At 39.1% G+C, this 12,947-nt stretch overlaps 1 protein-coding gene across 9 annotated transcripts in view; it reads right to left on the bottom strand.

The window, feature by feature from the left end:
- Positions 1-12,947, bottom strand: part of ralgapa1 (Ral GTPase activating protein catalytic subunit alpha 1) — a 66,155-nt gene that overhangs the window by 2,859 nt on the left and 50,349 nt on the right. For 5 of the 9 annotated variants that reach the window (XM_059519990.1, XM_059519995.1, XM_059519994.1 and 2 more), the window contains 2 exons: positions 12,515-12,642; positions 1,866-1,990 (listed from right to left, as the gene is read on the bottom strand). In XM_059519990.1, coding sequence (XP_059375973.1) covers positions 1,866-1,990; positions 12,515-12,642 — 253 coding nt within the window. Of the gene's footprint in view, positions 1-882; positions 914-1,865; positions 1,991-12,514; positions 12,643-12,947 lie in introns of all 9 variants that reach the window. The other 4 variants (XR_009424965.1, XM_059519993.1, XM_059519992.1 and 1 more) reach the window with 1 other exon arrangement.

Raw genomic sequence — 12,947 nt, 5'->3', positions numbered from 1 at the left:
AAAAGCCGGACCTGAATGACTTCTGTAAAGCAATCGTGCTCAGCAGTAGGGTTCCGGAAGTAAAATGCCATTCACATAATGCAACATTATTTATAGAAACATTGCAAAAAATACCTTCACATGAGCTTTGTGGTTGTTGAAAAAGAGAAAAGTACACTACCATTCAAAAATATCGTCTCGATACGATTTTTAATGCTTTGTTTGATCAAAAATACAATCAAACAGTAATAATATTGTGAAATATCACTACAATGAAAATAACACTTCTTTGTTTGAATATAATTTAAAATTAGCAGTAATTACATTTATTCTGTGATGCAAAGTTTTTCAACATCATTACTCCAGTCTTAAGGGTCATGTTATGCTGTGATGTTGTGTTATTATGATCAAGAGATGTTTGAAGAACTCTTTATTAAGAATCTTCAAAAACGCTTAAAAATAGGAAAAGGAAAAAAAAAAAAGGAAAAATACTTCGGGAACAAAGGTTATACTGTACCATTCTGGTGATTCCATTCAACATTTACACAGATAGACAGACATATGTGTGATATAGAGAATAGAAGATGAGGTGAGTGAAGCTGTGAGATCATGCTGGACACACACTTGAATGCTAAGAACCTAGAAAGAGGTGAAGAGGAGTCTAAATGTTGGCCAGTATTAGGGTGAATCTTGTGTGAACATGCCATGCAGTGAATGCTCCAGACTTCCCACTGTACGAAACACAGAAAACATTGAAAAAGAAGGGAACACGTTTCAGTCTAGAAAGGAATCCAACAAACAAGATGAAGCGAAAAGAGAAGGAGCTCATAACATTGTTACAAGCCAAACAAACGCAAAAGACAATCAGGCAGCCTCAGTGTGCGGCATCTTCAGGAATCTTACCTTTAGTTACACACAAGTGAAAGATTATGATCTGAAGGGGAAACATAAAATAAATAAAATAAAAAAAGAATACAAAAATTAAATGGGAATGAAAAAGAAAAGAAAAGAAAAATGATCATTTGGGTTTAGAAGGTACCAGGAAAAAGCCAGAATAAAATCTTTTGGTTTGAAAAACAACTCGATTTGCATAAAATATACAACTCAGCCCAAAAGCAAATTGTGTTGCAATGACTGAACTAAAACAAATGAATTTGTGTAAAGTCATGCATATAAATGAAAGTCTTGCATAACAACTCTATTTGTGTATTACATTCTCAGTGAGTGATTGGGGGAAATTATCAATTAATTCTCTTTAAAAAAATTCTTGTTTTCTCAGAAATGTTTTCCTAAAAAATGGCTTACGGCTACTTCTGGACTGCCTTTGCTTCAAGTTCAGCAATGACAAGACCATGGCTTTGACTCCCAGAAAACAAAAGTTTATGTTCGAATATTTGAGGTCAGCAAGGATGCATTAAATTGGTCAAAAGTAGTTTTAAAGACATTTATCAATGAAAATAAATGCTGTTTTTCTGTTTTCTATGCATCACGGTTTCTGCAACAATATTAAGATGCATGACAGTTATCAACTCCAGTTGGTGTTTGAAATGTAATATCACAATATTACTGTTTTTTTTTTTATTGCATTTTTGACCAAATAAATGCAGACGTTGTGAGAATAACAGACTTCTTTCCAAAAAAATTAAAAACAAAATAATAACACCACCACTTTTGAATGGTAGTGTTTTCATATATATCGAATGCAGTGTTGCTTCGGATAAGCATCTGCAAAATGCATGAAAATTTTAATATAATGACTTGACAGAAATTAAGTGTGCTTGTGATTCTATAAGCCTATAACTGAATGAAATTGTGAGTGAAGGTGAGCAGTGAGTGGTGTAAAATGAAAGATGAATTTAGAATCAGTTAATTTAGTCAATGCACACCTGCTTCAGAGGAAAGATGGTGGAAAGGTGCAGGGCAGAAAACACGAGCCGCGTAGTCCTCAAACGTTGTCGGTTCCAAGTGGTGCTGGACTATCGTCTCCAGATATCTCGCTCTCTCTTCATAGCTGATAATCATACGAGTTAAAGTCAAACAAGATTGGTGCATCGATTTCATAAGCGACAAAAACACATCAATAGGGGTTAAAGGGTTAGCCAGGATGCCATGGGTTAATAATTCTCCCATCATACTGTAAAACGTATTACGAAGCTGTCATTGCTTTATGTATGGTGACATTGGGTATCAATGGACATCTTACTGTCTGTGTTATTCGGTTAAGAAAAATGATAGTATTGAGTAAATGGAAGGGATTGGATTATGTCGCTGTATGGGTTTAAAAACAGAGGGATTCTGTTAATGGGGACGATTTGATTAAGTAGACCGGTGGCATATGGTCTATGCTGCATTCATAACTTAGTAAGACAAGAGCACATGGTTCGGATAACGACGGATGCTGTGTCACTGGAGAAACTTGATGGAGGAGTCCTGCTGGGACGAACAGGAGGAAGATATTCTCAGCTCTAGTTCTTTAGGTGTTTCTGCCAGTGAAGAGGAACACGTAGGAAGCATCTCCATTAGGAAACGCAACACTCACGCGGATCTGTCGTTTGCCTTTTCCTGTCTCCAGCAGACCTGTTTCCTTCCAACGGGTCCTGCTGCTTGAGATCGAACCCTAGCGCGAGTGGGTGAGAGGTTCCCACAGAGGAGAAGAGAAAGCAGCTAGAGAAAGTGTCTGTGGGTGCGACTTAATTAGACACATGCTGTACTACAACCGTAAGCAGAACGTGACTGAGCTTTGAGAGCCGTGTTAACAGCTCAGAATAGCATTCATACGGTCTCACTGATTGAAATATTCAGTCACAACTGCTACAAATGAATTTAAGACTTCAGCTGTGGCCTCCCTGTTCTGCACAGTGCCTCTGTCTCATGAACCACTAGCAGATAATTCAGCAGACACTGACTAATTTATATATTCCACAAAACTTGCCAGGAAAAATACATACAAAAAATCATATATACATAAGAAATTAATTAGACTTGTATATACACAACATAAATGTAATGTTATAACTACCGCTGCTGTGCTTCTTAATAGCTCTCTCAGAGCCGCCCAACATGTGGTCACCATCCTGAACCTGAGATGAGCCTCAAATGGCACCGTCACCAAGACAACAAATCCTCTCCGCTCTTGACTTCAGATGGTAAAGGGAAAAACAGTTCTTTTTTTTCCCTTCTCTCTTTTTTGCACCATGTATTCACCCAAATAACCCAGACCTTGCATTCACTGTAATTGAATTTTTGATGGGTGGTGTTTTTTTTATGACGGCTTGTTAAAAAGGAGAAAGTCCTTTTAAGAGAGTGTGGGACGGGTTCTTGCGCCCTCTCTAGCATCACATGCTAGAAGAGGAGAGGAGGATAAAAAAGAGCCTTTTGTGCATTACCAGAAACTAATTTTCCTTGTGGATGAAAGGCAGAAGGGGGGAAAATACTCCTGGCCTCTTCCCCCCCTCCTACGGAGCTTTTCATTGTCACCGCGCTGAACTCCTGGGCTCTGGAAGGAAAGAGAGAAATTGCCACTGAAGAGACAGCAAAAGTGAGCTTGTTAGCACATTAGGAGTGAAGGGCTCGTGGTGGGCACCAGGAACAGTCCCTGGTGGTGTGTTAATTCAGCACACTGAACATGCTGGTGCTGATAGCCCCCAAATTGATCACTCCTGCTACCCTCGATTTTGTTCCCTCCTCCTCTCGAAGCCGGTGGCAGCGCTGGAGAACAGAAGCACACCTCTGGAAAGGAGGAGAAGCTTTTCATGATGTTAAAGTCATGTCAGCCACTTAGACCCCAACAACTCCTCTAAGACAACAGGGTGTCTGGCGAACACTTTTAGGCAGACGCCAATGACCTCTGAGAGACGTCAGAACCACTGGCTATGATTGTGAATTGGCCACACTCCACAGGAAACTGGAATTGGAATATGAAGTGGAATGACAAGAGAGGAATTTACTGACTGTAATTCAAATAATTAACACAGATAATTCTGTGAAATGAAGTTTTATTCCACCCCGGACAACAAAAATTTACTTGGAATAACAGTTTGCAAAATTTGGGGTCAGCAGGATTTTTTCTTTTTCTTGCTGTTTGACATTACTGTTTTCACAGAAATACACTAGTCAAACATTTTTGAACAGTAAGATTTTTTTATTAATATTAATATTATTATTATTATTATTATGTTCAAAACAGTAGAATGTTTCCAGGTTTCTTTGATGAATAGAAAGTTCAGAAGTACAGCATTTACCTGAAATAGAAATCTTTTGTACTGGGGTAATCTTGCTGAAAATTCAGCATTGCCAATGCCATCACAAAAAAAATGTTAAATGCATTTCAAAATATATATTATTTTAAACTGTGATAATATTTCACAATATTACTGTTTTAACTCTATTTTCCATAAAAATGCAGCCTTGTTAAGAGACTTCAAAAACATTAAAAAAATTAAAACCTTACTGACCCCAAACTTTTCAAAATTCAAAGTTTTTAAATCTGTTTTCTATTTAAAAGTTAGTTACATGAACTTGAATTTCAATTCACTTTCTTTATATACACATTTTTTAATTTAAGTTAATTCTGCATCCAGTTTGTCACCTCAATTAAAATCCAATTTTCAATTTCATCTACAACATATTCATTATACGGAACTAATTTCTAACCGAATAATAAAATACAATATGAACAATAAAAACAGGGCATCTCAAAGGACATTTGTTCCTGGAAACAGCAGTTCATCCGAGAGTTCTGGGACGATCGAATGTGTGACAGTAAAAGGATGACACACGGCCAATATCTCCACTCTCTGAGAGCACAGCTATTCCCTGCTCTCGCCTTGCAAATTAACACAGCACAGTAACTGACGAGCTCCAGTGAGAACACTGTCCCAAATCACTCACGCACGCACGCACGCACGCACGCACGCACGCACGCACACATGATCAGTCATTTTCTCCACATGGTGTGCGCTTGTTATTATCTGTGCTGAGAATTCCTCTGTAGGACAGCATTGGCACCTTACAAAAGAAACCCAGAACAGGATCCACAGCCCCACAGAGAGAGACACTGTCCGGCTGCTGAACGGCTCTCGTGTCTTCACACACAACACACACAATGGGACACGCACATAGGAGTCCGCTCACTCAAACCACAAACCGCAGGGTCTCCACAGGTGCTTTTGTCAGGACACGTCTGTCAAACCCTGTGAGAAATCACTTAACGCTGCTTAAAGGAATAGTTCACCCAATTATGAAATTTGCTGAACATTTACTCACCCTCAGAACATCAAAGATGTTCTTTATCAGAACAGATTTGGAAAAATAAGACATTACATCACTTGCTCACCAATGTGCCGTCAGAATAAAGTCCAAATATCTGATAAGAACATCACAATAATCAACAAGCAATCCAATTTAGTCTTTCAATTAGCCTCTTGTGATGCAAAAAGCTACATGTTTGTAAGGAAAAAATCTAATTAAGGCACTTTAAACTTAAAAGCATTACTTTTAGTCAGTCTATAATCCACAATAACGCTTTCTCAAGTTCCTCCCCTGTTGTCTTCTAAAATCAAAATCCACCAAAATATTTGTTTAGGAAAGTTTTAGACTGTTGTTTTCACTTGTAAACTATGCTTGATGTGTTCATTTTATTTTATTTTTGATTCAGATAAGATGACTTCCAATGAAGAATGCAATGGTATTAATAGAGGACTTGTATTTTATTGCAGATTACTTGCAGATTATTGGGATGTTTTTATCATCTCATTGTCATCTCAAGTGATGTAATGCTAAATTTCTCAAGAACCTGTTCCAATGAAGAAACAAGCTCATCTACATCTTGGATGAGATGAGCTTGGAGATGAGCTGGACAATTACTCTGAGAAAGAGTAATTGTCCAGCAATTACAATTTTTATGTGAACTATTTATTTTAAACAGTGTTTTTCCAAGTTTCTTCAACCTAACTTTGCTGTAAAGATCTGCCATCGATAAAGAAATCTAATCAGATCTACCCACTTATACACATGAAAAAAATTCTGCAGCAAATATTAAAATGTTGATTAAACCAACTTAGAAAAGAAACCTTAAAAATGAAGATATGAGCAGCCAAAATCCGCAAATACAAATACATCCTCACCAATGCTGGAGAGGCAGAGAGAAAGAGAACGAGATCAGAAAAGTGACAGAGAAAAAAAAAAAAAATCACACAAATAATCAAATTTGAGGAGTTTTACAGAGTATAATTACAGAAATCTATGTGTGCCCTGAAGTGCAGGCTAATCGGTTTATTTTTCCATCTAATGCCTGCTGATATCGTGGCACTAACAGTGATTTTATTAGCGAGGCACGGTGCAGCGGCTGGCTGCCATAGTCCCGTCATTACGGCCAATGTCTCCGCGTGGCACAAGCAGATGAGAGGAGAGAGGAGAGGCTAATGCACCGTTGCCTGGGGCTCCGAGACACTGATCTGGGCCTGGGCTCCAGCATCACAGCCTCTCCTATTAATCTCTGCTGAAACCAAATTGAAGGGCTTGTGAAATACAGCCCTGAGAGCGGCCGTCCCGATTTATCGCCCTGTGTCCTGTCCCCGCGCCCCATGGGGAAAGTGATGTGCGTGCTGCTGTTGCAAATGTAACATTTATTTAACATTCACGATGAGCAAGTCAGCGCTAATGCCGAGCTACATGTACGTGGTGGGCCTGATTAGTATGAATGAGTGAAGGTGGGCTTGCCATCTGCCTCCTGTGCATGTCTTTTTTAAACAGTAACCTGATTTTGTGGTTTTACTGAGAGTGGAGATTTTTCACCATGGCTTTCAAATGCCATGGCTATTAATTCTTTTAATCACATTTAGTTTCGCAGAAACAGTAAAGGTCTGAATTCGCACGAGGAGTGTTTATCTTCGAACAAGTTTCAGCAGGTTCTGATGTGCCACTGGACAAACTTGCAACATTTAAATAAAATATATTTTTATCCAATTTTGTGGGTTATCTTCACAGCTCTACCAGTTAAAACAATATCAGATGATATCAGATATTTTTATTACTCTTTTCCTTTTATTTAGGCACTTATTCATGTAGAATTTGCTAATTCAAGACACTGAAGATGTGATTTCTCTTTATGCTTCCTATAAACAAAGGCTGCAGGAATGTTCTGGGGTACTTCATTCTGGATTCATCCCTTATAAGTCATCAAAAAGGTAAAGCAAAACTTTCATAAAACAAAACAAAAAATTATAGAACTAATTAGAAAATACATACAAAAAGCAGTTTTTAAGTCAAACTTTGAAACATGGATGGACAGACAGACAGACAGACAGATAGACAGACAGAATGACAATAGAATAAATGAAAGACAAGACAAGACAAAAGACAGACAAAATATAGACGATAGACAGAAAGACATACAGTAAGATAGAAAGACAGGGAGACAGAACAACATGTAATAGTAGAACAAATGACAGAATGACTGATAAAATGATAGAATGACAGACAGATAAAATTAGGTAGAATGACAGACAGTCAGAATGAAAGACGTACAAACAGATAGACAGAACAACAGAATGTTAGAACGACAGACAGAATGATAGAACAAAAGATAAGATTCAGAATTCATTCTGGATTCATCCCCAACAAGTCGTTAAAAAAGTAAAGTAAAACTTTCATAAAACTAATAAAAAAATTAATAGAATTCATTTAGAAATACATGCAAAAAGCTGTTAAGACAAACTTTCAAAGAAAGAAAGACAGACAGACAGAACAATAGAAAGAACAGAAGAAAGTACAGAAAAAAGAACGATAGAGTGACAGATAGATAGGAAGATAGAACAACAGATATAACGGTAGAACGAATGACAGAGCGACAGATAGATAAAATGACAGACAGACAGATAGAGACAGACATGCGTTTGTGCTGCACTAACCACAAACTCCACGAGAGAAGCCTGCAGCACATCCTAAACACTTTGTAAGAGTCAGAGCCACATTCCCCATTGCCATGCACCCCCAGGGAGCTTGTTGTTTACCAATCTATCCCGATGCCGGAGGGGGCCACACAACAACACACCCTGCACCTCACTCATTCACACACGGTCTGTGTTTGACTGACTGGAAAGTCTGGGGATGAAGCTGTCGGTGCTAACAGGTCAAAACAGGAGAGAAGTTAGGAGGAGTGGCTGGCTCAGTGATTGACAGACATGTTAATGCCACTGAGGTGAACTGTGCTGGAAAAAAACAACAGCGACGGGTGCCACTTGTGCAGTTACAGTAATGACTAATGAACAAAATAAAGACATAGACAGAAAGAGAAAGAAAATGGAAAAAGCAATTAAGCACTGACCCCACCATTACCCCAAACCCCCCTTAATCTGTTCCACCCCCTTTAATCGCACTGATGGGACAATTAGTGAATAGTGCAACCTTCCATCCCCCTTCACACACACACACCAGCAAGCCACGTTGTTACTGGGACACAATAGGCCCATTGTGAGAGCTGGCAGTGTGTGGCAGCGCTGCCCGTTAGGCGTTTGGCTGTGGCTATGTCGAGTGTGTGTGTGTATGTGTGTGTGCGCGCGGGTCGCTCAAGCATGGGGACAAAAGGGGAAGCGCTGGCCTGCTGCTTCCATCAGCTCGGTTGTCTTTGGACAAGCCAGAGTCATAAGGAAGGAGGCTATGACCCAAAGCTCTTCCACTCTCTCTGCTATCACGCCCTGCCATATGCTGACCCCAGCAGCCCGGCACTTATCGCTGCCAATCAGCAGCCAGTGGGCCTGCCCCCGCTGTCATGCCGGAGCTGGAACGGTCCCACACACACCACTGGACTGGCACGTCCAATTGGGAAGCTGCTTAGCATGTCCCCTTCTCTCCCCCTGTGTCCCAATCGACCACTGACAGATGGAAGATGGCCGTGACTCTTAGACTTACGTGTTTTTTTTTCTCGCAGAGTCCAAGCCAACAACACCCAATCTCCCCCCGGCCAACTCGCAGCCGTGAGCCAGACGGATCAGATAATGTGGGTTTCTCTCACCGTTCAATCAGGGCTTGAAGGACCAGATCTAGATCCACTTCATTCCAGGATGCGTTACAAGAAGACTAGCAGTTGTAGCAATCCGGTAGCCTGGGGGCGGGACAGGTCAACTAGCTCTAATCAAAGTGGGGTGTTTAAAACGCACACACACTTCCACATATGGCAGCCCAGAACATTTTAGCACTCAGACCCAACATGGTGCCCTCAGAGACTAAGGCTGCTTGGAAGGCCCCAAGCTCAGGCTCTTTTTCCACACATGGACCTTTGGATTACTCCTGTGCTATCTGTGGTGAACCCTGTTATTTTGTTTGCCCAGCATTCATAACACTGACCCACGCCAGCTACCTGCTATCTGCAGTTTTTTTCCCCTTTCCCTCCAACAGACATTAAGACCAAAGAGGCGCCTTTCTATCCATTCCAGGCCCTAATTTCACAGTCATGCCGAATGAGGGATCAGTGCGCGGGGAGGCAGATGGACGCAGCCCAGGGCCAAGAGAAGGAACTGGAACTTAGAGTCAGGCACAAGAGAGGTTGAGGCGTGTTGGCTTGCAGAATGAGAAAAGAGAAGAGATGAAGGAGGAAAAAAAAGGGGGAACACTTAATTAAAAAGTTTGTTTCAGGGCAAAAATTTTGGAAAAAAAGATGTTTTGACATTGGTTGAAAAAAGCATACTGCAGACTTTTTATAAAAAGAAAATGCTGGTCTGTCTATCTTAAATCTAGATCATTTACCTCACAACACATGTCTCTGTTGAGCTAAAGAGGGGCTATTGTGATCATGCGTCAGCTGGTGCATCATTTGAACATTTCTAAATAAGGACCTCTTCAGCAAGAACAGCACCTGACATTTGCATCAAGACCAAATCTAATTTAGTTTTTCTGTGAAACTAAAAGTGGTAAACTGAGGCTCAGTGTGCAAGGCAATTCAAGTGAAAGAAAATGAGTATGATTATACGGATGGAAAAACACTTGAAATCCAACTCATTTTTTCCCAAGTGTACTTATTTGAACTACCTCCACATCTTTCAAATTACACAAATCACCCGAAACAATGTGAGTGCATCCAGTGAAGTCCGATTCATCCAATCACTGACTCTTAAGGTTTAATTCTTTAAGTGATTCAAAAGCATACAGAATGACCAATGTAGCCTAAATCCCAAAACAAAATATTCTATTGATCCAAATCTTTTAGTGACTTAACATACATTCTATTATACGACTAGTTCTTAATGGGGACTGAACCAGCAACTTTACAAGCTCTGCACTACTACACCACACCTCCCGTTAGAGATTGATTCAGAGATATGAGGATGTTAGAGGGACAATTAGGCTTTCTTTCTCTTGGCACTGACTGCATGTGGCGGCACCATCAACAGGTAAGCAGGAGATACTGTGACTTCCTTCCTTCCAACCCTGGGGTCCTCTCAGTCTCACGGCCGGTTTTCATTGCAGGAGAGCAGCTTGTCTGGCACATAGACCTTCTAATCACTACTAGCCTGCCATCCATCCCTCGCAGTCATCAATTATTCGCACTGGACAGAATGAAAAGAAGGTGCGAGGGGCGCTCAAAAGAAAGAGAAAAAAAGAGCTAGGGACAGTTTCGAAATAAAGGGAATCAGACTGAACAGAAAAACAGACCACGAGAGAGAAAAGAGAAAGATGGAGAGAGAGAAAAGGTTTGGAGAGACATCCGTCGATAATGACAGATTACTGTAATTCAGGCTGTCAGGAGCATCGACCTGTGCGGCTCACGCCAATCAATAGCTCAGTTCACTATCGAGCTCCGCGCAGGCACACAGATGGGCGAGATTGCTGCGAGCGAAAGACTCAAGCTGAGCCAAACAATCTCTCTGGCTTGGAGGACATGGCAGATGAGAATTGCTTCCCCCCCCTTTTCTCTCTCCCTTTTTCTCCCCTCCTCTCCGACTTTGCTTTGTTTTCTGGAAGTAGCATCTCTTTGAAAAAAAAAAGAGCGCTCTTAAAAAAAAGGAGACCAGAGAGGCTTGGACTTGGAAATGTTTGGACTGAACATTATCTAAAGCATACAGTGGCTGTAATAAGTTAGCAATAACTGTTTTTGGACAAAAGAAAGTAGACTGTGAAACTAAAAGAAACTAGATTTTTATAGTAGCACTTGACCATGCAAAAATTATGATGGGTGGTCGGTTGCTAACAAGTTCAAATCCATGCTGCTTGTCTCATTCTGACCAAATACCTTCAACCTTTCTTAAAAAATTTTTTTTATCAAAATGATGATCCTTTAAGAGTCAAAAGAGCCAACCATCAATAATATTCTGGTCTATAGCTATGGCTCAGGTTCTTCCTTCAATGTAAAACTATGGGATTTTTCCCACTCGCCAGTCCAAATCACTTAAAGCAATAGCTAAAGTTTAATACTAAAGATTCAAATCACTAACCTTAAAATATACTACTAACACTAAAACACACTAACAACCTCGGTAAGCACCACTAATTATTAAGGCTGACAATTCATTAGATCTAGACATTGCCATTAATCTCATAGTAAAATGCAGTGTTCAGGATCAAAATTAAATCAAAATAGGAACCACAGATTCCCAAAACTATAATACGTAATAAACATTATTGTTCAAAAGTTTGGGTCAGTAAAGGACGCATTAACTTAATCAAAACTGACAGTAAATAAATGTATATTGTTCTATATATATATATATATATATATATATATATATATATATATATATATATATATATATATATATATATCTTATATATATATATATCTAAATCTTTTTTTACAATATATGTACAACATGTGTATGCATGTATGTATGTGTGTATGTATGTGTGTATATATATATATATATATATATATATATATATATACACAGAAAAATATTCACAATTTCCACAAAAATATTAATAATATAAAAGAAATGTTTCTTTAATACCAATATATTACAAATAGAAAACAGTTATTTTAATTTGCAATAATGTTTCACAATATTACGGTTTTGTGTTTTTTTTATTGTATTTTTGATCAAACTGCTGTCTTTATGTGCAGAAAAGTTTAATTTAGGTTTCATTTATAAAAACAGATTTCAGTTAACTTTTTTCACATTAAAGCTGACAGCCCTAATATTATGTAATGGTAAATAATAATAACTTACAACAGCAGAGGTTTAGATCGTGTGACAGAGAAAAAGTGAGACAGAAAAAAAAAAAAAAACACTAAATTGCCAGAGAAGAATTTCAAAAGCAAATGGCTGTGCATCACGGTTAGCAGACACTGAAGAGTGATCAGATTGATTCCATCACCCGCATGACTGGGTGAGCAGAAAGCAGTGCTCTACATGTTCAGAGCTGAGAAATAAGACATCAATAATTATCGAGCGGCTCTACCTGCTCCCATCAGAATCAACCTGACAGCTCTCAAGTCACACGTGAGCCAGGTCTGTATGGCAGGCCAATCATAATAGGCTTCTGCCACCTTAAACAAGACAAAAGCTATCATGTGCACTCGTTAAAGTCTGGAAAAGGATACAAATTTTGGTAAAGAGGGATGAGGGATTTCAGAGCTCTGCTGGCGTTGATGGCTGTGGCTCGCACCACTGTGGGTAAGATATTTCCATCCACTATGGCTCCATCAAATAAGGGACCAAAGAACGGCACCTGTGGAAAGTGAGATGACATGATATATGAACACTTAATGGCCCATGAGGAGCAAAATGTGAAGAGCAAAACACACATTTCAATTAGTATTAAGGCCTATCCACACTCACAGAAGTTCACATTTTCAGCATGAAAAATGTCCATGACAAGATTATAAAATGAAACAATTAATCTGTATAGACTCCTTCACAATTAATCTGTATAAACTCCTTCACAATGAGTCTAAAATATTGCATTGTGATGGTTTGTTTTCTGATCCAATTTATTTTATACAGTTTGGGATTTTTTTTTCTTTAAGATATTTT

This window comes from Carassius carassius, chromosome 32, assembly GCF_963082965.1.
Source record: "Carassius carassius chromosome 32, fCarCar2.1, whole genome shotgun sequence".
Taxonomy (NCBI): Eukaryota; Metazoa; Chordata; class Actinopteri; order Cypriniformes; family Cyprinidae; genus Carassius; species Carassius carassius.
Note: the sequence above shows the minus strand (reverse complement) of the source record. Positions and strands in the feature narration are given on the sequence as shown.